At 42.1% G+C, this 24,763-nt stretch overlaps 1 protein-coding gene across 2 annotated transcripts in view; it reads left to right on the top strand.

The window, feature by feature from the left end:
• The window catches only part of AIFM1 (apoptosis inducing factor mitochondria associated 1), a 28,011-nt gene extending 4,434 nt beyond the window's left edge, over positions 1-23,577 (top strand). Inside the window, exons 2-16 of one of the 2 annotated variants that reach the window (XM_029241209.1) lie at positions 2,915-3,057; positions 7,254-7,353; positions 8,343-8,467; positions 8,592-8,722; positions 9,969-10,059; positions 14,185-14,269; positions 14,930-15,006; positions 15,921-16,029; positions 16,782-16,889; positions 17,213-17,301; positions 17,763-17,903; positions 19,531-19,673; positions 21,128-21,252; positions 22,799-22,995; positions 23,312-23,577. In XM_029241209.1, coding sequence (XP_029097042.1) covers positions 2,915-3,057; positions 7,254-7,353; positions 8,343-8,467; positions 8,592-8,722; positions 9,969-10,059; positions 14,185-14,269; positions 14,930-15,006; positions 15,921-16,029; positions 16,782-16,889; positions 17,213-17,301; positions 17,763-17,903; positions 19,531-19,673; positions 21,128-21,252; positions 22,799-22,995; positions 23,312-23,383 — 1,736 coding nt within the window. In that variant the 3' untranslated portion in view covers positions 23,384-23,577. Of the gene's footprint in view, positions 1-2,914; positions 3,058-4,238; positions 4,370-7,253; positions 7,354-8,342; positions 8,468-8,591; positions 8,723-9,968; positions 10,060-14,184; positions 14,270-14,929; positions 15,007-15,920; positions 16,030-16,781; positions 16,890-17,212; positions 17,302-17,762; positions 17,904-19,530; positions 19,674-21,127; positions 21,253-22,798; positions 22,996-23,311 lie in introns of both variants that reach the window. The other variant, XM_029241210.1, reaches the window with a different exon arrangement.
• Positions 23,578-24,763: the final 1,186 nt, after the last annotated feature.

Here is a 24,763-nt window from a genome sequence, read left to right as displayed (position 1 = left end):
GTGAATCAGTTATACCTATACATATGTCCCCATATCTCTTCCCTCTTGCGTCTCCCTCCCACCCTCCCTATCCCACCCCTCTAGGTGGTCACAAAGCACCGAGCTGATCTCCCTGTGCTATGCGGCTGCTTCCCACTAGCTATCTATTTTACATTTGGTAGTGTATATATGTCCATGCCACTCTCTTATTTCGTCCCAGCTTCCCCTTCCCCGTGTCCTCAAGTCCATTCTCTACGTCTGCATCTTTATTCCTGTCCTGCCCCTAGGTTATTTAGAACCTTTTTTTAGAGAAATGCAAGTCAAAACTACAATGAGGTATGACGGTCAGAATGGCCATCATCAAAAAAAAAAAAATCTGCAAACAATCAATGCTGGAGAGGGTGTGGAGAAAAGGGAACCCTCTTGCACTGTTGGTGGGAATGTGAATTGATACAGCCACTATGGAGAACAGTATGGAGGTTCCTTAAAAAACTAAAAATAGAACTACCATATGACCCAGCAATCCCACTACTGGGCATATACCCTGAGAAAACCAATTTACTTTTAAATGTCTTTTTTTGTTGTGCAAATTGAGACAAGAACTGCTGAACTTACCCAAATCTACACCTTTAGTTTTATGTTTGTGAAAAGCAAGCAAAATCAGAATATTATATTAAATTATTATATTAAAGCAAAGTTATTATTATTTCTGTATTTAGGATCATCTAGAGGGATAAACAGAATTTTAAAAGCATTTATTTTCAGTAAAGAAAAACTTGGAGTGAAGGTAAAGGACAAAACTAAATTCTTTGTGCTAAGCCATGTGGAACTTTTTCTACCCAGTTTCATTTTCTAAGCTCTGAGAGTTGTCAGTTTCTATTTCTGATGCTTCATCGTTTTTATGGACTTCTGAAAATCAAAAGCTTGCCCAGATCAAGATAAGCTTCTCCACTCTTGCACATGTTTTTATTTTAGTGATTTGTTGTTATTTCCAAATATAAGCCGTTGTATTTCATGTGGTGATGAAGGATTCTAAAACAGGTAAGAAATAAAAACAGTAGAGAAAAATACATTTCCAGTTCTAAGAATATAGGTCCATAGTCTCTTATCTATAATCTAGAAATCAAAATAGGACTAAAAATCAAGTTTTTGTAATTCATTTGTCAGTAAAACCTGACCTGAACTGGAGAGAAGCTACTTAGAGTCTTTTGTTTATTCCACTCAGTGTGCTTGGTCATAGAAGCATTAATGTGTGTGACTGGGTTGCTGCCCCTTACTGTGTTGGGTGTTACTATATGCTATATGCATTATATACTTCAAACCTAACAATTCCAAGTTCTGGAATGCACATGTTCCCAAGGATTTCAGGTAAGAGACTGCAGCCCTGTTTTGGACGTGTTTTTACCCCTCTGAGCCCTGTAATTGTGAAAGCAAGGGGGATAGCTCCCTATTTCACATCTCTGCAAGTACATAGGGAATAGCTACCGGCGCCGTTCTGTTTGTCTTTTAAAGCTTGATCAGACCAGAACATATCTGCTTGCCTCTAGACCAGTGATTCTCAAAGTGTAGACTGGCAGCATCAGCATCACCTGGGAACTTGTTAGAAATGCACATTCTTGAGCCCTATCCCAGATCCTCCAACTCAGAAACTCCGGGTGGTAGGTCTGGCCATCCATGTTTTAATAAACCCTCCAGGGGATTCTGATGCACACTCAAGTTTTAGAACCATTGTTCTAGATCAGGATTGGCAAACTACAGCCCACAGGCCAAACCCACATGCTTTTGTATGCCCCTTGAGCTAAAATTGGTTTTTACATTTTTCAGATGGCTGAAAAAAACTGTTAATAGACTATTTTTTGAAAATTATTTAAAATTCACATTTCAGTGTCCATTAACAAAGTTTTATTGGGACACAGTCACGCCCATTCATTTATATGTTATGGCTTTTGTGCAACATCAGCAGAATCGAGTAGTTGCAGCAGACACCATGTGGCCCGCAAACCTGAGAATATTTTCTATCTGGTTCTTTACAGAAAAAGTTTTGCAAACCCCTGTTCTAGGTTAATAGTCAACATGAGGAATATCACAAGCAGAGAAGGTGCTGAGACCTTCTTCCTTCATCTGAAAATGCCAGCATCCTCCTGGAGAAAGAAGTCTATGAAACTCTTACATTTCCATTTGTGAGCGTTGTTATGATCCTCAGATTCTTACATAGCTGTACCGAGTTTTTACATCAACATAATCTTTGTATTATTTTGGAGGACTGAGAGCCAAGTATTGATAGTTGGTAGATATTTTAAATTTTGTCATTGTAAAAAATATTTCATAGTCCAAAATTCTTCAGTTCTTTGGGGGAGATAAATTCACCTAAATTTTTTTTTCTGGTTTTCTTCTAAGCTTTACCATTTCTGTCTTCCAGGACACATTACCTTTCACACAAGACTAAACTGTATTCTGGTTAGGTTGTGTTGCAGGAGTTTATTATTTTGTGCAAGGTTTGAGCCAGCCATTTAGACTACTCCTTAAGTAGTTGTTAGTGTGTCCCAGGTAGCCTGTAGTTAACTTGTTATATCTATCTATTCAGTCATCTCTCCATGTTTACTTCATTTACGGTGAAGATGTGAAGAGAGAGGTATTTGATGAACTGCCCGTGTGTTTTTCATTACCTTTTCTGGAAGCTATAAATTCCTCCCTGGACAGCATTAACTTGTACTGTTAAAACTCCAACAACTTAAGAGTGTGCATTCTGATATCTGTTGTATTTGTGTGTACAGTTTTGAAGATTTTTTTCCCTTGGTCATTTGACAGTGAATATCACACAGCCCAATGGGCAGTTAAGTCTTTACTTGTACAGTGCATTGATGTTTAGTCATAAACATGTATTAACTATTTTATTTTTGTATGTGTGTGTGTCTTAATAAATTGTGTTCCTTAGGCAACTTGTTCCAGCGATGGCATGTTCCTCTAGAACTCCAGATGACAAGACAAATGACTAGCTCTGGTGCATCAGGGGGCAAAATCGATAATTCTGTATTAGTCCTTATTGTGGGCTTATCAACAATAGGAGCTGGTGCATATGTAAGTAGAAAAGCAGCTTGTGTAAAGAAGCTGCCAAACAGCTCCCATTAATAGACTCAGTACTACTCTGCTTTAAGACTTTTACAACTAATTCTCCTTTCTCCTTTTGGAAAAATTTCCAAAAAGCCTTCTTTAAAGTGCCTACTGTCTAATATCCTATGAGAGCCAATTTGGGAATGACTGAAATTTAATCTCACGTTGATTATCTTTGCTTTTTTCACTTGTCTTTTTACTCTTTACTTGGAAGCTCTGCGTTTTCTTAGATTTGACTAATCCATAAAATTGTACCTTTTCTCTTGGATGTGACACACTAACCTGTGAATATGGTCAAAATTCATTGCAGCTCCTTAGCACAATATTTGATTTTGACCCATTTGTCAAATATTTTATTTTTCCTTAGTTTGGGATAATAAACATTTAAAAACAACAACCTTCAATCTGGCATTCCTGAAAGGAAAACTATCCCTGAATCTCACCCAAATACTAAATTATAGAAGTAGGCCTAGTATCTCCAGTTTTAGGATGGAGTTTGTGTGAGGTGAGAAATATGGTTTTAACTGCTATCTAATAGTACCACAATAATATCTCCTTAAATGAACTCTGATCAGCTTAGCTGGTCACAGAGGAGTTATTCTGTGGGCATTTTTCTTTAACTTGGCAGGGTTTACTGTGACTAAGCAGATCAGTCTAAAGTTGGATCATGTAAGGCTGAGTGAACCAACTTAGATAACACCTAGTAACACCCTTGATTGAAGGAAGCTGTTTGTTTTACTTATTGAGAGCAAATGGTTGGATGACATTACAGTTTTAGTTCTTTCTACCCTGGTAAGACGGTGAACTTATCTTTGTTACTTGATCTAGGTTAAAAAAAGGGGGGACATGAAAATTATTTGAAGCTACTTAGATTATCATTCCCTGACCTAACTCCCAAGTGCACAAGAAAAGTAGACAGCTCTTGCCAGTTGTGGGTCAAATCGGAGTAAGAAATAGGTGAGCTGTGTCTGATAACAGACTTTGAGGAAATATACATTCTCCTCCATTCCTGGAGCAGCACTTTTTTCTTTTTTAGCACAGGGTAACCAAAAATGCTTCCCTGCCGTTGTGTTGAATGTTTCTTCATTAATACTTAGTGCTTTTTCTATTTCCTTTTGTTTCTTTCTTGGCCTTATCTTTACCTACAGTTGTGCAGTGTCATCACCTAGGATCCCCTTCTAGATCACTAGCGTCTACAGGTGCTTCTGGGAAAGATGGCAGCAGCCTAGTATACTTCTTAATTGTAGGAGCAACAGTCACTGGGGCAGGAGTTTATTATGTAAGATACTTACAGTAAAATATATTTTGGGGTAGGGTGGGTGAGACCATGGCACTAATGAAAACTTGATCCGTTAGAATACGATGAAATATTCACAGCATGTGCTTTCTAGGTATTTATTAAAGGGACATTGTCAGTCACTAGGGAGTCCTCCAGTCTCATTCTTCAGACTGTGGAAGTCTTACCAGATATATCTAAAGCCATACATTTAATGATTATTATAAATCCTCATCATCAACCCTTTCTTTGAAACTTTTGCCAATTTCATAATTCTTTTTTTATGATGCTAAATTATATTGTGCTTTAGTGCTGCATACCTAACAAGACAGTCTCAAAGAGTAAACATTGAATGCAAGTAAAGGTAACTTGAACACCATCCATTTTGAATCATTTTAGGTAAAATGTAATTTTTGTGTTTTGTGGGAAACAATAAATTAACCCTACTTTTATTGTGAAAAGGCATTTTATTGAATGCTTCAGAGGAGGTCCCAAAAGCCATAGAAATTGCAGTGTTCTTCCCGCTCACCCCCAGCCTCTATTTCAAGTAAATTCATTTGGCAGTGTCCCTTTTGTAATCTGTAATTTGGTCAAACTAGTGGCTGAAGTGGTACAAGCTAATGCATTCGTGTGGATTGCTTTCTTAAATGCCTCTCTTTCATAATTCAGATACTACCCTCTAAACCTTAACTTTTCCATTTTATAGCTCTCTCAACTTTTCCCATCAGTTCCATCCCATTCATTCAGAAATAGATTTAAATTGTTTGCATCTGATATGTTTGTAACAGTTGAAACCTGTTAAACCTCTGGTTTATGTTGCTGTACCAGAGTTGGATGGCCTCCAAAGAGCTGGCCAGGCAAATCTCTTAATGCCAGGCCACAAGATAGGGCCACTCACTGTTGCTTTCTCCTGCCTAGAAATGTCTGTGAAGCACAAGTTCCTCTCAAGCCATTCAGTTAAATGCCTCATTGCCCTCTGGGTTTATCCAACACTGGTAACAATAAAGCTGCTATATTATAATGATTTCAGGTTAAATGATAAGCTTTTGTCTACCAAACTATTTTGTATAGTTTTATATTACATTTTAAATAATGAGGTGGCTTAGATTTGTCAGTGAGCAGAGTCAAGGTAGCCTTTAGAATATTTAATGAGATTTAGTATTTGGGCCCTTTGCCATTGTTCAACTGATAGGACCACATTGCCTGACTCAGAAAATGAACTGTTTCCTTTCATATTCCTTTAAGATGAATATATGGCGTTATATTCATCTGTTTAGGAAAGTTGTCTGCTAACATACTTTATAAGTTTGTAGTTTTTCTTAACCTGACATGTATTCATGTTACTAACTGAAAATCTGCAATCTGGGGAGACAGAAACACTCGGGGGGAAAAGGTAAATTTTTATTTAGTATGTCTGTAAACTTATTTTTATATCGGAACATTTACTTAAAAGCTAAATATATAAATATATATGTATATAAATATGTGACAAACCTCTTTCTTGTCCTTTCCCCACTAAACCTCAAGATATTTCTTGGTCTGCTCTTCCCTTCGTGTGTGAAGCCATTAGGAGGTATGAGAGGCCCTAGGCTATTTTTGGATATCCCTCTCAAAGTGAACATGACCCTAGTTTATTTCTCTGTTCACTCACACTGACCAGCTTAAGCCGTCTCTTTAGGTAAACGTCCCTTTCTTAAAATAAATATTTTTTTAAGGAATGAATAAATGCTCGACTTGTGTATGATATCTGATGCCAAGATAAAAAACCTTTCTTCCTGAAATTAATGTTAGTTGAATTCAGTTTATGAATTTGATGGATTTAGTGGTACATTCAAGGAATAACCATTATCTTTTAACATACAGTAGTTAATTTTCTAGTTCATTCATATCATATGTTAGATGTTTCCAGGCTCGTAAGTGTCAAGTCCAGGTCTGAGAGTCTAGGTTCCTTACTGCAGCACATTGCCTAGTGGGCTGCTTTGTAAGGGGCTCATAGAAGTATTCTTAGAACATGTTTTATGATACTTCCTCTGATTGTCCTTACTTTCTCTTCCAATTAATTAACAATCTGGGATTTCAACTGACATATGGTCACTTAAATTCCTATCTTATTGACCCTGTGGGGTACAAAAGAGCAAAAGTGTTGTAATTAAAACAAGTCATTCTTGCCTACTGCTTTTTTAAAAATCTTCAATAAATTCTGATGCTGTATTAAAAAAAAAAACTAGTCAGTGCTAAGGTACCCTTCTTCAATTTGAAAGGATAGAGAAGATAGTATATTTGAAATACAGTAGGTGTTTAAGTGAGATGTTTGCCCATTAAGTATCTGAGTGTCATAAAAGGATAGGCCATTGAGGGAAAGATGGGTTACTCTATAAGACTAGGCATACTGGCGGACATGCTTCAGGGCATTATCTAAGTACTTAGCGAAACTTGGGACATCTACCAAGAAAACCTATGTCCCAGCTTCCTACTCAGGACCATATAGATTGGTTTCACAGGTAGTATCCAGCATAGTCCAAAACCCCTTTTATAAAGTTTAGCTCTTCCTAGCACTTGATTCTTCCAGTATAAAATGTTTTTCTTTTTTCTTTAGCTGTACCTTCAGAATTAAATATGAGGAAAATTCTTCACATATAGCCTAAGGAAATCTGAAACTGCAACATTTCCATCTGCTTACCTGTATTCTTTCCATACCAAGTGTGTACACACTCGGTATTTTTAATTTCTTAAGAAAATAATTTTTGCCTTAGTGATTCTAACATAGAAGAACTTACCTCATGTAGACAAAAGCTTCTCATTTAATTGAAAGATAATGAATGTTACTTATGGTATGAGCTAGCTAGCTGTATGATGAAATAAATTTTCTCCATGTTTGGGTCTTCAGGTCTACAAGACAATAAAAGATGACCAAAAAAGATACAATGAAAGAATTTCAGGGTTAGGGCTGACACCAGAAGAGAAACAGAAAAGGGCCACATCGTCTGGTGAGTATGATTTGAGACTCAGTATATAAAGGGAAAGTTATAAACAATTTGGGTGCTATGCTTTGCGGATATACTGTTTAGACACGATGATGCTGTGAGATTGTAAGCTTCCAGAAACTATGGTATTACCCCAGACCGGGGAGCAATTTGTTACAGTGTTTGACTGTAATTTGGGTTTGAGAATAAAATTAGTGATAATTATGATTGGTTGTTTTTCTTTATATTAGACTCTTAAGGGCTAGCTTTAAATAAAAAATGCAAGCTTGGCAAGGAAAATTATTGGAAAAGAGATGAAGGCCCTCTTTTTTCCATGAGGACATTCTTTTGGTCTGTTTTGTTCCCCTTTTGAGTCTTTGGAGTTTCAATTTGTTAAAGATATATTTGTTTCCCTAAAGCATATAGGTCTAGCCATCACTTCCATCCCACACATCTGGCTTGATTTTTCAGAGAGGAATGTTTTAATCCTTTAATAAGCCCCACGACTCTGGGTAGGCGATTTCCATTGCTTTCCTTCATACCACCTCCTTAGTTTTGAACATTGTTTAATAATCCACGATTGATCTGCTGGGTTTTCCCCCTTTATTGCTAACAAAAGGTGAAACTGAACTTGATATGTTCCTGTTGGTCATTAAGAAATTAATGGGAAGGGCAGAAGCTTTCTAATATATACTTTCTAATATATTTTAGAAATAGCTAAACACTAAGCTAGGTTCTAGTTCTGAGAGACTTACTGAGTGAATGACATTGGCCAAATTATTCACCTCTTTTTTGGGTATTTTTCACTTATGAAATGAAAGGGATGCTTCCTTCTCCTATACTATCAGAATGCAATGAAATTTCATAAGATTAATGTAGCTGCAGTGTTTTGCTAGCTTTTTATGTAAACGATTAAGTCAAGTGAAAGGTGTTTTGTTTTTTTTTTTAAATAGTGGCAAGGAGTTGTCTGAGACTTAAAAAAAAATTCACCCTGTCTGGTCTTTTGCTTACAGCTCCAGAAGGAGAGCCAGTTCCTGAAGTCAGGGTACCAAGTCACATTCCATTCCTGCTCATCGGTGGAGGCACTGCTGCTTTTGCTGCAGCCAGATCCATCCGGGCTCGGGATCCTGGGGCCAGGGTAAGGCACATCCTGTCTTGCTTGGCATGGAGGGCGTGGTCTGCAAGCACTTAGCCAATGTGAACACTTTATTTGCCTCTTAAATGACTTCGCTCTGATAAGTATCATTGTTTTGTGTCTAAAGGTACTAATCGTATCTGAAGATCCTGAGCTGCCATACATGAGACCTCCTCTTTCAAAAGAACTGTGGTTTTCAGATGATCCAAATGTCACAAAGACACTGCGATTCAAACAATGGAATGGGAAAGAGAGGAGGTCTGTTCACTTATGTAAAATGGGTCCGACCAGCAACTTCAGCTAAGCACAAAGAGTAGGTCAGGATTTTGCATGAACCGCATGTAGTGAGTAGGACAGATGACTTGGCTGCACACTGGAGTCCGCTGTGGTACCCACTTGGTATAGCTTAGAGGCAACAACAGGCTGTAGTGGCAAGAGTCCTGGATTCTGTTAACCAGATCTACCAACAACTGAAGATGTAATGTTGGCCTCTGAAGCATTAATGCTCCTGTTTCCAGGACCTTTGTGTTAGACTTCTCTAGTGAAGAGCAGCTCAGTCTGTGTTGTCACTTCTTCACACCTGCCTAGGCATGTCCCATAAAAGCAAAAAAAAAAAAAAAAAATGTTCGGTGGCACTTCCTTGGATGCCCTAGGAGGCACTCAGAATTGGGGGTATATAGTGGGAACACTGTAAGGAAGAACCTCTATTTAAATGTTTGCATGAGAGACTTGGAAATACAAGCCAAGAAGCCCTTTCCTTTTAAAAGACTCCTTGAATCTCCTGAGTCCAGTACCATGTTCTTTGGGTATCAATTTTTTTTCTCATTAGTGGATCCCTTTGACACTGGACTAAATTTTATAAATCTACCTGCCTCCCTCACTCGTATTATCATGTCCTATTCTCAGGCAGGATGCATACTTCCAGTTATGTTATCCATCCCTTAATTAATATTTCATGGTTACTGTCTACTGTTTGAGGCAAAATCATCTCAGGAGCTAGACCTAGTTGTCCATTGACCAGTGCCATTCTGGACAGCTCGTTTGGGTGGATGTGCATACCAGCTCCTTGGACACTCCTCGTGTTCTAACTTTGAAAGGAACCAAAATCCAGAGCAGGATTTCTCAACCTTGGCACTACTCACCTTTAGGGTTGGATAATTCTTTGTTTTGGGGGCCTTGTCTGTGCATCGTAGGACGTTTAACAGCATCCCTGGCCTCTACCCACTAGATACCAGAAGCATCCTCCCCCAAAGCTATTATAGCCAAAAATGTATCCAGACATTGTCAAATGTCCCCGGTAGGCAAAACTGCTCCCAGTTGAGACTCACTAGTGTAAAACACCTCTGTATAAGTAAGTCGCGATCAAGATTTAGTGGCCTTGGAGACTTACTTTAGAAAATGTTCCTAAAAGTTTTCCATGGTGGAAGCAATTTTACTAAAGCTCTGGGGGAAGTTGATAGCAGTTCCAGGTACTTATAACATTTTTTCCCTTTTCTCCGTACAGCATATATTTCCAGCCACCTTCTTTCTATGTCTCTGCTCAGGAGCTGCCTCACATTGAGAATGGTGGTGTGGCCGTCCTCACTGGGAAGAAGGTGAGCTAGTAGGCTGCTTCCTTTGTCAGGCTCCACCTATCTGCCCATGTGGGCAGTAAACATGGTGACTTGTATTCCCACTACCATTTATGTCTGTCCTGCCATTGTAGTTCATCAAAGAAAGATCAAGTCATTTTAGGTTTAATATTGCCAGTCTACACTAATTAGTGTGTCTTCCTGGGGAAAGCACTAGTCTCAAGCCTAGAGTAGCAGGCTAGCTAAACTTTCCCGGGGAAGTCAGATCATTGGGGACTGTGACTCTGAAGCTGTTCCTTTTTCTGATTTGCTCCTCTGCCTTTCCTTCTTCTTCCTGTTTTTCCACACTAACATTTCTTTGGGATTATTGATGGCAAGACATTGACAAATGTATATTATTCAGGATAGTAAAATAATTCAGGCATGGCATCAGCATGGAAAATATTGTTAGACTTTACAAAGTTGAGTGCCTGAATACTGGGGGCAGTTACTGGAGGGCATTTAGGGTCCAGGGAGGGTTTTGTTTTGTTGTGTTATGTTTTGTTTTTGTTAACAAGAGGGAGGTCTAGAGTGTGTTTGTAAACTAATGGCAATGTTCCAGTAGAGAGGGAAGGGTTATCAGAAGGCACAAAGCCCAGAGTAGATGGGATCCAGAGCACAAGTGGAGGCATTGACCTTTGATAGGGATAGGCCCACTTCTCCTATAAGGGGATGTTAGGCAGAGAAGGTGGATATGGGTTTGTGGATAAGCTGGTAAGAAGACCTTATGTATTAAGTATCACCTATGGGTAAATAGCACACAGGCCCTGTCCTCCAGGGGCTAGCAGTATTAGGCAGAAACATGAACAGATAATCATAACACAGATTTGAAGTAAGAAAGAAACTCAGTATACTGTGGGAATTATTGGGAAGTGTGCCCAGTATAATGATGGTTTCAGGAAAGGCTTGCTGGAGAAGGCAGTCTTACAGAATGAGAAATCTTATGGAACGAAGAAGCATTCACCAGATTAGAGAAAAGTGAAAAGCATTCAAGTAAAAAAGAATAGCATAAGCAAAGGCACAAGGGTATGAAAAAGCATGTTTGGTGCAGGGGAACACAAGCAGCTAGGTGCCGATAGAGCAGAAAGTTAAGGAGTGGCAGGAGATGAAACTGAGAAGTCGTGCGGGGTCTGATCGTCGAGAGCTCTGTCGTGTGAAAGAGCTTGAGTTTTATCGCATTGGCACTGAGGAGCTGTTGAGTTTTAAACAAGGATATAAAACAGTTGGATTGAATTTTAAGTAATCACTCGGTTGGCTGTGAGGAAGATGGTCTTCAGGGGAACAAGATTAGAGATAAACCATTTTGAAGACGATTATAATAATCCAGGTGAGAGATGATGGGAGCCCAAATTAGGGCAGTAGTGGTGGTGGTGGTGGTGATAATGATGAAGAAGATGAAGTAAGCATAGTTTTTTTAAGTGCTTTACGTGTATTACATCATTTTACCCTCACAATAATCTTACGAAGTAGGTACTATTATTATTTTCATTTTATAGAGAAAGAAATTGAGATGAAAAAGAGGTTAAGTAACTTGCTCAAGATCACATAGTTAATAAGTGGTGGAGACAGAATTTGAGCCCAGATCTCTCTGAATGGAGAATTCTGATTCCAGAGCCCAAGCTCTTAATGACATCATTGTATAGCTTCCTAACAGAAAGGTGGTGAAGAGCAGGGAACAGACTGACGGCAAAAAGGCAAACTTGGTAGGGCGTGGTGGCAACTGATTGGAGGCAGAACGTGAGGGAGCGGGGGAGGCAAAGATGACTTTCTGATTTCCAGCTCGTGTGGTAGATGGTGGTACACCCCCAGCTGAGAGAGACATTGCAAGAGGAAGACCTAGTTTAAGGGGGACATAAAATTTCGTTTTGGACTGTTAAGTATTAAATGGAATATCTGTGTGGATATGTCCTAAGGGCAGTTGGATACATGACTGTAATGTTCAGAGGAGGGTTCTGGGCTCAGATACAGATTTGGGAATCATCCACATGTGAGTAGGGTTTGAAACGATGAGAGTAGGTGAGGCCTCCCGTGGAGAACTGAGGTAGTCAGAAAAGGAGTGAGGCAAAGATGGAACCCTGAGGAACCCAGATTTCAGGAAACGGGCTTAAGAAAAAATGTCCAAAAAGGAGACTAGGAAAGAAGTACTAAAAGCATAGGATGAGGAAAACCCAGGGCAGGGGCCAAGGTTGGAGTTTCAAGAAGCAGGATGTGATCCATAGTATTACCGCAGCAAAAGAATCTGCTAAAAAAAGAATCATAAAATGACCCATTACATTTAGGTGTTCAGATATCATTGTGAAGTTAGAAAAGAAGATAAACTTCTCTTTCAGAAAGTTTAAATGACAAAACGGAGATGACATTGGACAAAAGCTTGAGGAGGACATAGAATCAAAGGTGGGACATTTAGGATGGGACAGACTTAAACATGTCAATGGGCTGAGGGGTAGGATGTCAGGAGAGAGATGGGGGAATGAGCAGGTGACTAATAGGGGAATGTTCTGGGAGAGAAAGAAAGGGATGGGGGTCAGGCATAGAAACAGAACAGAAAGGCCACCTCATCCCAGAAGCTGGAAGAAAGGAAGTAAAGTTTTTATTTGGGCGTTGGGAGGTGGGAATCCGTACGGGAAGCTGAGGAAGATCACATCTGATGGCTTTACTTGTCTTTGCAATAAACTAGGACACCAGGTGGTTATCTGAGAGTGAGCAGTTTGAGGGTTGAGTACAGGGGTTGGATTGAAGAGAGATCTTACCCAGGACAAATCAAAGGTGGCTAGGGAAGCTGCACACCCATCCAATCTCAGTTTATGTCGTTGCCCACCCCCACCCCTCCACCCCGGAAAACTCGATTGAGTGCACCTGGCATATGTTTCTAGCGCTACCTGTACTGTCCTTCTTAGAGCATTTCTCACTTGATTTTTCACTCTTGATTGTAGTACATGTTAAATTGTCTGTCTTGGCTACTACACTCTGAAGGCAGGAAGGTATCTGTTTTTCTCAACATTGTGTCCCCAGCACTTACCACAGTGCCCGACACATACTAGGTGCTTAATAAATATGTCTTGAATGAATGGTCTCACTGCTCATAAGGAGTAGAGCAGAGCCAGGAACCCTAGTCTGTCTGACTGCAAAGCTCAAGCTTTTCACCCTAAGGAGCAGGGTGCAAGGAAATTAGGGATGCTGGCAAGAGCACAGTTTGGATGATCTACTACTGGCCCAGATTAGTTGGAATGGAACAGCCCACTGGGTAAATGGAGAAAATCAAAAGCAAGGATAGGTGACGGTGGAACCGAGAGAAAGCTGGAAGAATGGAAAATTGTGACCAAAAAGAGTGAGATGTTTGAAGTAGAAGTTTAAGAGATAGGATTCTAGATGTGGCTCAGAGGAGAAGTATAAGCCAGCTGCCAAGGACTTCAGTGAATGAGGAGTGACCAGGAGGAGGCTGGATAACACTGATTTGCAGGGATATATGTCGGTGTCCTTCAGAGGGGATGATAGTACAAGAATAACTTGGAACCACCAGCAGCCAACACCCTCTCCTTGTGATGGGGAGGAATTTGGGTGAGTGAGCAGTCTCTATGTATGAGCTTTCCTGGGGGCGGGGGGGAACGGGCTCAGTTTTAGTGAAAGCTAGAAGTTGGAGAAAGCATCCTGCAAAGCTGTTGAGGATGTAGGAGAGTTGTTAAAGAAGTAAGGGTCCCAAAGAGCCAGGCAGAAAAGTCTGTCCCTGTTCTCCATTTCCACAAATTGGGCAGGAACTTTGGGACAGTAGGGACTTAACTCTAATGTTGGCTGCTTAGGAAATCATGACTACTTGAAGAAACTGGGTACCAGAAACTGTAGTGCCAGTGATTACCTAGAAATGGTTTCTTAAGGATCACCTTAGGTCAAGAACTAGCTCTTCTCATTGGGCTGATGGGTACAGGGTTCCTTTGGGGGGTGATGGAAATGTTCCAGAATTATATAGTGGTGATGGTTGCACAACCTTATGAATATACTAAAACCCACTGAACGGTACACTTTAAAATGGTGAATTTTATGTTGTATATCTCAGTAAAAAATTTTAAAGCCAATTTCTATCTCTCTGTGTGTGTATGTGTTTGACTGTACCAGGTAGTACAGCTGGATGTGAGAGGCAATGTGGCAAAACTTAATGATGGCTCTCAAATAACCTATGAAAAGTGCTTGATTGCAACAGGTGAGTATTTCTGGAGGTGGCTTTATTCCCTGATACAGCTCATTCAAGTTTTAGTATAAAGGCATTACTTAATCTTAAGAAAACTGAAACCCAGACTCTGAAGTGGGTGTCTTCTCTTGGTGCAAAGTTTGGCTAACTACAAGCATCTGATCAGTTGCCCGTCTGGATTATGCGTATTGTTTCTTCTGGTAAAGGCATGACGGATGGGTACTGAAGAGGACTGCCTTTCTTTTTTCTCTCCCTGCTTAGCCTTTGCCTTCTGCCCTCTGCCCTGTGTCCTGAAAGTGATATAACCTCATGGCTTCATTGCTAGTTCCAATCAGAAATCAAGAGAGGAGAAGGATGCAGTTGCTTAAACAAACATAGCCGTGCTTTCTGGTGAATCCTCATGAAAAAGTAGACGAGAACGGGAGCAAAAAGTGAGGGCTTCTGGCCATCTGTGGAAATGGTGGGCCCTTTGAAGAGATACTCTCAAATCTGCTTTTCAAAGGAAATTGATTAAAGCCCACCGTGGGGCGAGTGGAGGGAAAACAAAGCCTTGTATCCTGTTGATGCCACTGTGACACCAGCAGCACACGCCGCAGCACCACCTTTGTAGGGGGATTGTTTGGGCTAGCTCCAGCTCGTTGGGCTGAAGGACTTTTCTCCTCTTATTTCCAGGAGGCACGCCAAGAAGTCTGTCTGCCATTGACAGGGCTGGAGCAGAGGTGAAGAGTAGGACAACACTTTTCAGAAAGGTAATTGTCAGCTTTAGTGCTTTCGTTGTGGCGGTTTTGAAGAGGTAGCATAATCTTGTGGTCCCCAAGTACCCACCCGGGAATTGGGAGATTGAAGTTCTAACTATGGCTCTTCTGCAGGCTTGTTATCTGGCCTTGAGCAAGTCACTTCCTCTCTCTGCACCTCAGATACCTCACTCAAGGGTTTTGAGCTCCTAGGAGAAAAACAGATTTAGTGTTTTTTATTGCTTGCTATAGTTCCTTCGATTGCCCTTCCATAGTTGTTTTCTCCTGATGCATTTGAGTCATTGGAACTCCTTATAGCCTCTTGGCATTTTTCACTGCAAGTGCTTTTGTAGAGACTTTGGGGGGAAAGTTAAGAGTACCCAAGTGAAAAAGGAAGCGGGGGATTGCTTCTTAACACCATGCTTTACTTATGAAAACTGCTGAAAAATTTCAGCCACCGCTATGGGTGTCGGAAAAGGTTTGTACTGTCCTTTAAGTTCTTGATACAACAAGGTTTGTCAACCTTGGCACTATTGGCATTTTGGGCCGTATAACCATTTGTTGTGAGGGGCTGTCCTGTGCATTGTAGGGTGTTCAGCAGCGTCCCTGGGCTCTACATACTAGCTTCAACTAGTATCTCCCCACTCTAGTTGTGACAGCCAAAAATGTCTCCAGACATTGCCAGATGTCCCCTGGGGGAGGGGGAGTATATCTGCCCCCAGTTGAGAACCACTGTTATTAGAAAGAGTGTTACATTGGAGAAAGAAATTTACATCAATAAAATAGAGGCTGTAATTGAGCCACTTTATACAAGGAGAAGATTTTGTGTGCAAATTATTGTTGTCAAGGATTTAGCAAAAATATTTCCTGGTATTATCATCCTATGCCCCTTTGGGAAATCAATGGACTAAACTTGTGTGATCCTGCAGATTGAAGACTTTAGAACCTTAGAGAAGATTTCCCGGGAAGTCAAGTCGATTACAATTATCGGTGGGGGCTTCCTTGGTAGCGAACTGGCCTGTGCTCTTGGCCGAAAGGGTGAGTATTGGGGAGTGACCTCGATTTTCTTTCTCTGGTCTTATATCACATGCTTCTCAGAGATGCATTTACCAGGATCAGTAGAAAGAGTTTGATTAAGGTTTACATGGTGAAAAACTAATCACTGAGTTAGGTCTGATGAGGGATGCCTTAGTGATAGAAAAGCTGTCATCTGAGCAGCTGAGCAGTGCCGCTTTCTTTCCTTTTTCCTTTCCTCTCGCCTCTAGGCCAGGACTCCTTAGAAATAAAATATTAAGGAAAGTGAGTTATTAAGATGGTAGGGGCAATGTAGACTACAGAACTGTATGTATCTTTGAACTGCTGCTCCCTGTAAAAGTCAAAGACTTCTTTCAGATACATGATGGTTCCCAGCTTGACAGATCTGTGAGTTCCAGTTTGAATGTTTCATGGCAACCATTTTTTTCTTAATGTTATTTTTCAGCTGTGTGAAATCAGGGCATCTTCTCGGGAGGGTGCTTACTATTCAGAGCTTGCAAGGCACTTGTGTAAGCCTAAGTATAAGTGCACTGAGTTCACAGTATGTAGTTGAATCCAGGGACAAGTTCTGGCATCTGTTGTATTTGCCTTGTGGATGCCCTTGTGCCCTAGTGCCCCACAAATGTGCGCTCTGGCCTGGGTCGCGGCATTGCCCTGTGTTTAGTAGACGGCTGCCTGCGGCTCCTTTACTTCTCTTCCTGTCTTCTAGGATTGACTTTTGCCTCCACTATACCTACTCTGTTTCTTCTTCCCAGCTCGAGCCTCGGGCACAGAAGTGATTCAGCTCTTCCCTGAGAAGGGAAATATGGGAAAGATCCTCCCCGAATACCTCAGCAACTGGACCATGGAAAAAGTCAGGCAAGGTAGAGACACTCTTTCCATATGCTCCCACTCTTGCCTTGAGTGAAGACTAAGGCAAAATTTGCTTCTTTGGGAACCCTCTGTCCATAAGCCTTACCAGCTGCCCGATGAAAATTTCCACCATTCTCATGTCAGCCAGCTTCATGTAGGTGTTCTGAATCTGACACACCAGATTCCTGGAAGTGCTGGAAGTGAACTGTGGGCGTGGGTGCCTGTGGCTCTCCAAGGCTGCCTACGTACTAATGATTACTCTCATTAGCTTCTCTGGTTGTCACTAAGGTGGTAGGCTCACAGGCTCAGCCTCAGGTCTCGTTTGCCTTTACAGAGGGGGTTAAGGTGCTGCCCAGTGCTATTGTGCAATCAGTTGGAGTTGGCGGTGGCAGGTTACTCATCAAGCTGAAAGATGGCCGGAAGGTAAGGAGGGGAAGACAGGCTGCCAGAACACCTTCCAAGCGTGCTCTGCCCTTTCCTCATTCTCACTCCTTCATTTGATACCAGTAGATTAGTTGTCTTGGCAGTCGCCATTAACCTGTCATAATGTTCTTAATGAACTGTCTTTTGCTAAAAGAAGAATGATGAGAGCCAGAGTAGCCGGCTGGGAACCATTCCCCATAGCCTCTTCCTATGTGTGTCACAGATTTTTGAGGCCTTCCTCGGGTGGCAGATTTCTGTTCAGATGGTGGCGGGTATGTATGTGTGGAGGGGTGGCACTTTATGAAATGGAACTTAAAATCTTTTGACCAGAGTTACCCGATGATTTTTTTTTGTAAAGCCCTGATTTTTTGTGATTTTTTTTGTGACTCTGATTTACAGTCGCTGGGTTCATAGGCATATGAGGAAACTGTAATAATTGACTGAATTCTTTTTGTCCTCAGGTAGAAACTGACCACATAGTGGCAGCCGTGGGCCTGGAGCCCAATGTTGAGTTGGCCAAGACTGGCGGACTGGAGATAGACTCTGATTTTGGTGGCTTCCGTGTAAATGCAGAGCTCCAGGCCCGCTCTAACATCTGGGTGGTAAGTATGCAATGACAGCCTGACCAGGCACGGTGCCTTGGTCCCGGCCTGGGAGCAGGTCTGCCCGGTGGTGTGCGAAGGCTCGGCAGCAGCTCACCCAAATAGGGTCAGCGTGTTTGGAAGCTGAGGGTGGAGAGCAGAAACTCGTGAACTGCTTGGTTTACGAGATCAGGTCTGGCCTCATGCCGCAGGCTCATGGAAAAGGAAATGAACAGTGTTCGTGCCCACAGGAGTAGGTCTCTCCTGGTTCCACTGTTGGCAGCAGCCATCAACATGACCCTGGCGGGCGTGTGCGCAGCTTTCAGACTGATCTGCTATTCCCTTGCCTGAACACGAGTCCAGGGAATGGAGAATGAGGCAGTTTTATAACATTCTCTGGAAAGGAAAATTACTCCATTTTCATTTTCCTTGAGTACTATTTTTAGCTGTTTTTAAAAATCTGTTATGACACAAACAAGACTATAGTATGTAGGAACCATGAGGTAATTTCCCTATTGTTAGATCATTACAAGTGTATTGTGTTTGATTATGGACTCTGCAACTGAAGACATAGGAACTTTGCAGGGTGTTTTTCCCGTAAAGATTTTTTTTTTTTAAAGTTACAGTGTACTGGATTTTAAAAAATTGTTATAAAAGCAATACATGCTCAGTATGAAAAACACAGGCAAAAAGGAGAAAGGGACATTTCCCTGCAGCAACCACTGATGTTTAGGTGTAGTTTCTTCCCTTCACTTTCTCGCGCATAGTTTTTTTCTTTGTTGTAGACAGTCATGGCGAGCATGCTACGTATAAACATTTGTATTTTCTTTTTCACTTAACATTCGAATGTAAGTTTTTTTCCACATTGCTTCAGATTCCATAAGCAGTGTAACGACTGTATAATATTCCATTAGGTGGATTTCAGCGTTTATCTCGCCATTGCTCACATGTTGGATTTTTAGGTTGCTTTGGGGGTGTCTGAATAGCCACAAAGATGAACAAAGGGTGAGAGAGCTCCCATACCACATCCGTTGTGAAGCTGGCCTTGTTCACCTCCAGCCGGGGGTTCTCTCTCTGCTTGAAACACTGAGCTCACTCACTGCGTACCTCTGGCAGGGTACACCATAGTGAGGAAGAGTGCCACACCTTCCTCAACTCACTTATACACTCCTCATGGGCAAGGTCTATGTCGGGCGTGTCTCTGCAGCCCAGACAGTATAATGCTTTGTACAGAGCAAGTATTCTGTAAATACTTGTTGAATTAATGAATGAATAGTGAATGACCAAAAAAATTTCATCTTGGAAAAGATGTCTAGGTAGGAGGCAGTCACATCTAAAAACTGGATTCCACACAGGAAAGAATATTCTGCAAATCATGGTTATTAAATATCCTGTTTCTGCTGAGGGCAGAAAGAGAAGAAATAGGTGTAAGCTGGAGCATGGACGATTAAGGGTAGCTTTGTGGAAGCATAGAATGGTTTTTGTAAAAATGGAAGCGCAACTGTTTTTGGTAGTGTAGGTATGATTCTGGCCTGTGGTTGGAAATCATTAGTTAACATCACAAGCATTTTTTGAGCCCCCAAAGTGTATGTTCTGTCCTTAACTTGCTTTTTTATCATGTGCTCATGTAATGTATTTGTCTCCAAAGGCAGGAGATGCTGCATGTTTCTACGATATAAAGTTGGGTAGGAGGCGGGTGGAGCACCATGATCACGCTGTTGTGAGCGGAAGATTGGCTGGAGAAAATATGACTGGAGCTGCTAAGCCGTACTGGCATCAGTCAATGTTCTGGTAATAGTTTTGTGCCTTGAGGACTCAATTGGTTAGAACACAGAATTAATGGAACCAGAGTTATATGCTTTGGTTTCCTGGTGGGCCAGTTAGCTTCATACAGAGGGTGAAAAAATTCCATCTCGTGTCCACGCATCCTACCCCTGAGCCATCTTCTGGCAAAAGGGTTCCATCTGACATAAGTTAGACTAGGTGAATGAATGGAAATGGCATCAGCACTTCTGCTAAAATAGCTCAGAGTTCGAGCTACAGTAGGTAGTACAAAAGTGTGCTCTTAGATACAGACAGCAGTATGTTTTATTTGCTCTTTGCTGCTAATTCTGCTGAGCCCAACCTACTGACAAAAAAGGCAGCTCACTCATATGTAAACCTTAAGATCAGCAACTCAGAGTCAGGCGTATATAGGCAGCTCTCTGGGTAGTAGAAAGTTCTCAATGGACATTCTTGAATACTGGAGCTGGCCCTGTTTGGCCCACTCTCATCTTTTTGATGTGAAAGATGGGGTACATAAAACTTCAGGGTTTCAGAAGCCTCTAAGCAGTTTCTGTTGGGGAAATTCTCAGCTGATGGGAGTACATTTTAAGACGATCACACACAGTTTCATGAGTGGGCAGCAAAAAACATAACAGATGGCTTTCAGGGTCAACACGTGTAAGATAATGCAGTTAGGAAAAAAAGTAGTTCGTAGCTGTACAATTATCAGTTAGGTTCCAGGAACGGAATCCAAGAAGTCATTGTAGACTGTTCCCTGAAGACACCAGTCCAGTGAGCTTCTGTGGCCAAGAAGATAACAAAATGTAGAGCACCAGAAACAAAACATCTCAAGTAGCTTGGATGATTACAAAACCATAGTGTGTCTGTGCCACAAGTATTCTGTGAAGTTCCTAGCATATTAAAAACAGCATGATGATGATAGGAAAAGTTTCCAAGAAGAACAATGAAAATAAAATGACCAAGTGAGTGAAGGTGCCACTTTATAGAAAGCACTTCAGCCTTGAAAATTGAAGGCTAAGAGGAAATATTGTCAGTTAATAAAACCACAAAATACCCCAGGTTCTGGATTCCATAAATATGGAGCACTCTTCAAAGTTTCAAAAAGGCAGTTTTAAAAAGAGTAAAGGAAGGTAGTGAATAGTAAATGTGGGGAACCCACCCCCCCAAATGTGATATGGTAAAAATTAATGATTAAATTTAAGAAAGTATAGATCATTGTATGGATCTGTGATATGCATAGTGGCTTGTTAGGAAAATAAAACCTGTTTGGAATAATTGTGCTTTCTCACAATTGTCCCCAGATGTCCTAGCAGGCGACAGATCAGTTTGGCGTTTCTCTTGCTGTGGCACATACCAGTTTCTTTGGTTGGCATGAAAGTGTGGTGCCTTAGCGGAAACGTTCTACCGCACCATCCTTTACAGTCCTTTGACAGAACACCCTCTTCTCTCTCCTTCCTTAGGAGTGATTTGGGCCCCGATGTTGGCTATGAAGCTATTGGTCTTGTGGACAGTAGTTTGCCCACAGTCGGCGTTTTTGCAAAAGCAACCGCACAAGACAACCCCAAATCTGCCACAGAGCAGTCAGGTAAGGAAGCCCAACCACTTCTCTTGGAAGAGTGTTGAGAAACCATGGTCCAAATCCTCCTGAACAAGGGGTATCTGTGTTGGCCAGAGGGAACTGTCAGTGAAAGCCTCTCTTCATGTTGTGCTTTAAAATAAACCAAACCCGAAGTCCTCACTCTTTAGTGGTCTGAGAGCTGGCAAAATCAGGTATCCTGGTCAAAGCATAGATATTGTGGATTGTGGGTGTCGTCCTAGACTCTTGGACTCTTGGACGGTGGCTAACTCAACGACTCTGTAAGTCTAGTTTGTCCCGAGGGACTAGGAAGACCTGCGTGATGAAGAAAACCTGAACTTTTTCAATGGGTTTTTTTTTTTTTTTTGCTTCCTGCTGATCCCAAGAACTAGGCCTGAGAACCTTAGTTTGGGACCTGCTCCCCTCCTTGGGCCCTGAACAGTGAAGAACTGGGCTGAGTAGTCCTTGAGCTGCCTCTAATTCCATTTGTCAGATCTTAATAGCGGGTTTTCTCTAGACGGGAGGCACCTCTCGGAATGAACTTCTCTCCGACACACATCTCTTTCATTAACTCCTAGGTCTCTTCTCTCTCCCTTCGTGACCTTGGCTGAAGTTATTTAACCTCTGTGTCCTCTTGTTAGAGGCATTTCAAGGACAAGTTGTTCTTTAAGAAGGAGAAAGCAAGACATTATATGGATACGAGGTCCTTTTCCCGTGTAATCTAAGTGGATTACATATACCCACTCCTTAATTCGGACCTCTCCTGGGAAGTGGATCCAGGAGGGGGACCCAGGGACTTATACAGTAGGTGTTTATAAACTACAGGTCACTACTCTCTCCACTGGGCAGTATTACTTGAAGCCTGGTTGTTCCCAGAAGACAAAATGCCCTCTCCCCAGGCTGTTGCCACCACCCTGCACAGGAGGAAACACTTCCATATGGTTCTTCCATATGGAAGTGCCTTCTGCTTTGGCCAGAGTGTCTCTGGCAGTGCCATCCAAGTGAACTTTCTGCTATGATGGCAGTGTTCTATCTCTACTCTGTCCAATACATTAGCCACTAGCCACATGTGGCTCTTTAGTATTTGAAATGTGGGTAGTGCAAATGAAGAACTGAATTTTACATTTTATTTAATTTTAACTAAAATAAACTTCAATTTTGAATTAATTTTAATTAGAATAGCTATATGTGACTAGTGGCTGTTGTACTGACCATGTAGCACTAGAATGTTTCTCAGGGGACAAGAGCAAGTCTTCTGTAGTTTGAAAAAAGATCCCAGGAAATATCCGTAATGTAAATTGAAAATGAGATAGGAAGTTTGGGGTCAGACTGACCCAGTGCCCAGGAGCTGGCAAGGAAGAGCTTTTGTTGGCTTTGTCAATGGAGAGGGGCTGGAATAGGCCAGTGTTTACTGAGGTGGCATAGAAAAACAAATCATTTAGAAGCAGCTTGAAGCAGGTGTTGAAAGATACTTGCCTTCTAGAATTTCCAAGCTCATAAGAACTGACTTTGTTTTGTTTTGACTTTGCTTGTTTGTTTTGGGGATTGGCTACAGGGACTGGTATCCGATCAGAGAGTGAGACAGAGTCTGAGGCCTCAGAAATCACTCTTCCTCCCAGCAACCCTGTAGTCCCCCAGGCCCCTGCCCAAGGGGAGGACTATGGCAAAGGCGTCATCTTCTACCTCAGGGACAAAGTGGTGGTGGGAATCGTGCTGTGGAACATCTTCAACCGAATGCCAATAGCAAGGAAGGTAGGTGCCCGTCAGAGCTCTGAGAGGAAGATGGGAGGTGTGGGCGGAAACCGTCCCTGTGACTTTGTCAGATGTCCTGCCACGCACTGTCCACCCAGGTCAGACTGTGCCTGAGCAGAACAAAGGTATCACCTTGGCTCGGGTATGTTTCTTTTTCACTCGGGACATGGCTGGGTAGCATGGGCATTGGCATATGCTCACTTGGGCTTCGTAGAAAGCCATTCCCACAACTCCCTCCCAGTGTGAAGTGGCGACTGGCCCGGGCTACCCTGGTGTGCGGCCCAGCCCACACGCTCCTTGTTCCTCTGTCCCTCAGATCATTAAGGACGGTGAGGAACATGAAGATCTCAACGAAGTAGCAAAGCTTTTCAACATTCATGAAGACTGAAGACTGCTGTGGAACAGGCAGGCCCTTTGCTGTCCCTGACAGCAGCTTGGATGGGTAAAGGAGCGTTTTTTATTCAGCAGACTTCCTCTGTATTTATGAGTGTGAATAATCAAGTCCTTTGTGAATATTTCATCCATGTAGGCAAATTCTTAATGTTCACATCACTAAATAAAACCTGATTCTTCTAAATTAAATTCTCTTCTCTTTGAAAGGGAGCAAGTGGGTGAAGGGAGGAAAGCGTGCATATTAGAGAGCAAGTCGGTTGGAGCCACTCCCAAGTGCATCATCTTCCTCGGCCTTGTACTCCCTGCCCCACACTCTCAGCTTCTTTCAGTTCACTGAACTTCTCCCTCACCCCTGCAGACCTCCTGTACGGACCTGCTGTGACCTCTGCCCGCAGCACTTGACCCCTCTCCCCTCCTCTGGGGAACGTCCCGGTCTCTGAAGACTTTCCTGATCCTTCCAAGCCTGTTCCTTGTTTACATGTCTCCCTGCTGCTCTGCAGCTTCCTGGAAGCCAGAACCATGGCTTTCCTGTCTTGCTCATGGTTCTCTCTCCAGAGCTGAGCACAGGGTCTGGCTCACAGTAGGTGCTTAGTGAATCGTTGAATGAGTGTACACATAAACATGTGGACTAGACTCTGCTCTACCTGGGACAGCTCCCCTGTGTACCCCCACAGCCCAGAACTGAACTGGTCTTGGGAGGGGAGGGCAGAAAAGACATTTATTGAAGACGGAAACGAAGGTTCGGAGACCTGCTTCATGGCTAAGCCTGGAGCCTGACTCTGAGGGATTGTGGTCTCTCAACTCCTCTGCCCACTGTCCCCCAAACTAGAAATCTGCCCTCTCCTAACCCCTTTTATCTCAAATAGGCTTATAGGCATGCCTCACTTTACAAATGATTTCCTGGGAAGAGAAGTCAAAGTTTCATAAATCAACTCATTTTTTGCATTTCAAATTACTTAACTTTTAAAAATCAAATCTTATTTCAATTAAGAGGAAATTTTTACTACTTTCAAGAGTCCTATTGTGAATCTTCTTCTAAAGAGAAAATTACTACCAGGCTGGATTTTTTCGATATTGGGTTTGTTTAAAGGGAGTTGCAGCTACAATGAAATCCCTTCTGAACACTAGGACAGGACAAATGTCCACTTTAAGAATTAGCTGTACTAGGGCTTCCCTGGTGGCGCGGTGGTTGAGAGTCCGCCTGCCGATGCAGGGGACGCGGGTTTGTGCCCCGGTCTGGGAGGATCCCACATGCCGCAGAGCGGCTGGGCCCGTGGGCCATGGCCGCTGGGCCTGCGCGTCCGGAGCCTGTGCTCCGCAGCGGGAGGGGCCACAACAGTGAGAGGCCCGCGTACCGCAAAAAAAAAAAAAAAAA

The sequence above is a fragment of the Monodon monoceros genome, unplaced genomic scaffold (assembly GCF_005190385.1).
Source record: "Monodon monoceros isolate NGI ecotype Baffin Bay Population unplaced genomic scaffold, NGI_Narwhal_1 Super_Scaffold_22, whole genome shotgun sequence".
Taxonomy (NCBI): Eukaryota; Metazoa; Chordata; class Mammalia; order Artiodactyla; family Monodontidae; genus Monodon; species Monodon monoceros.
This window is presented reverse-complemented; position numbering and strand designations above follow the sequence as displayed.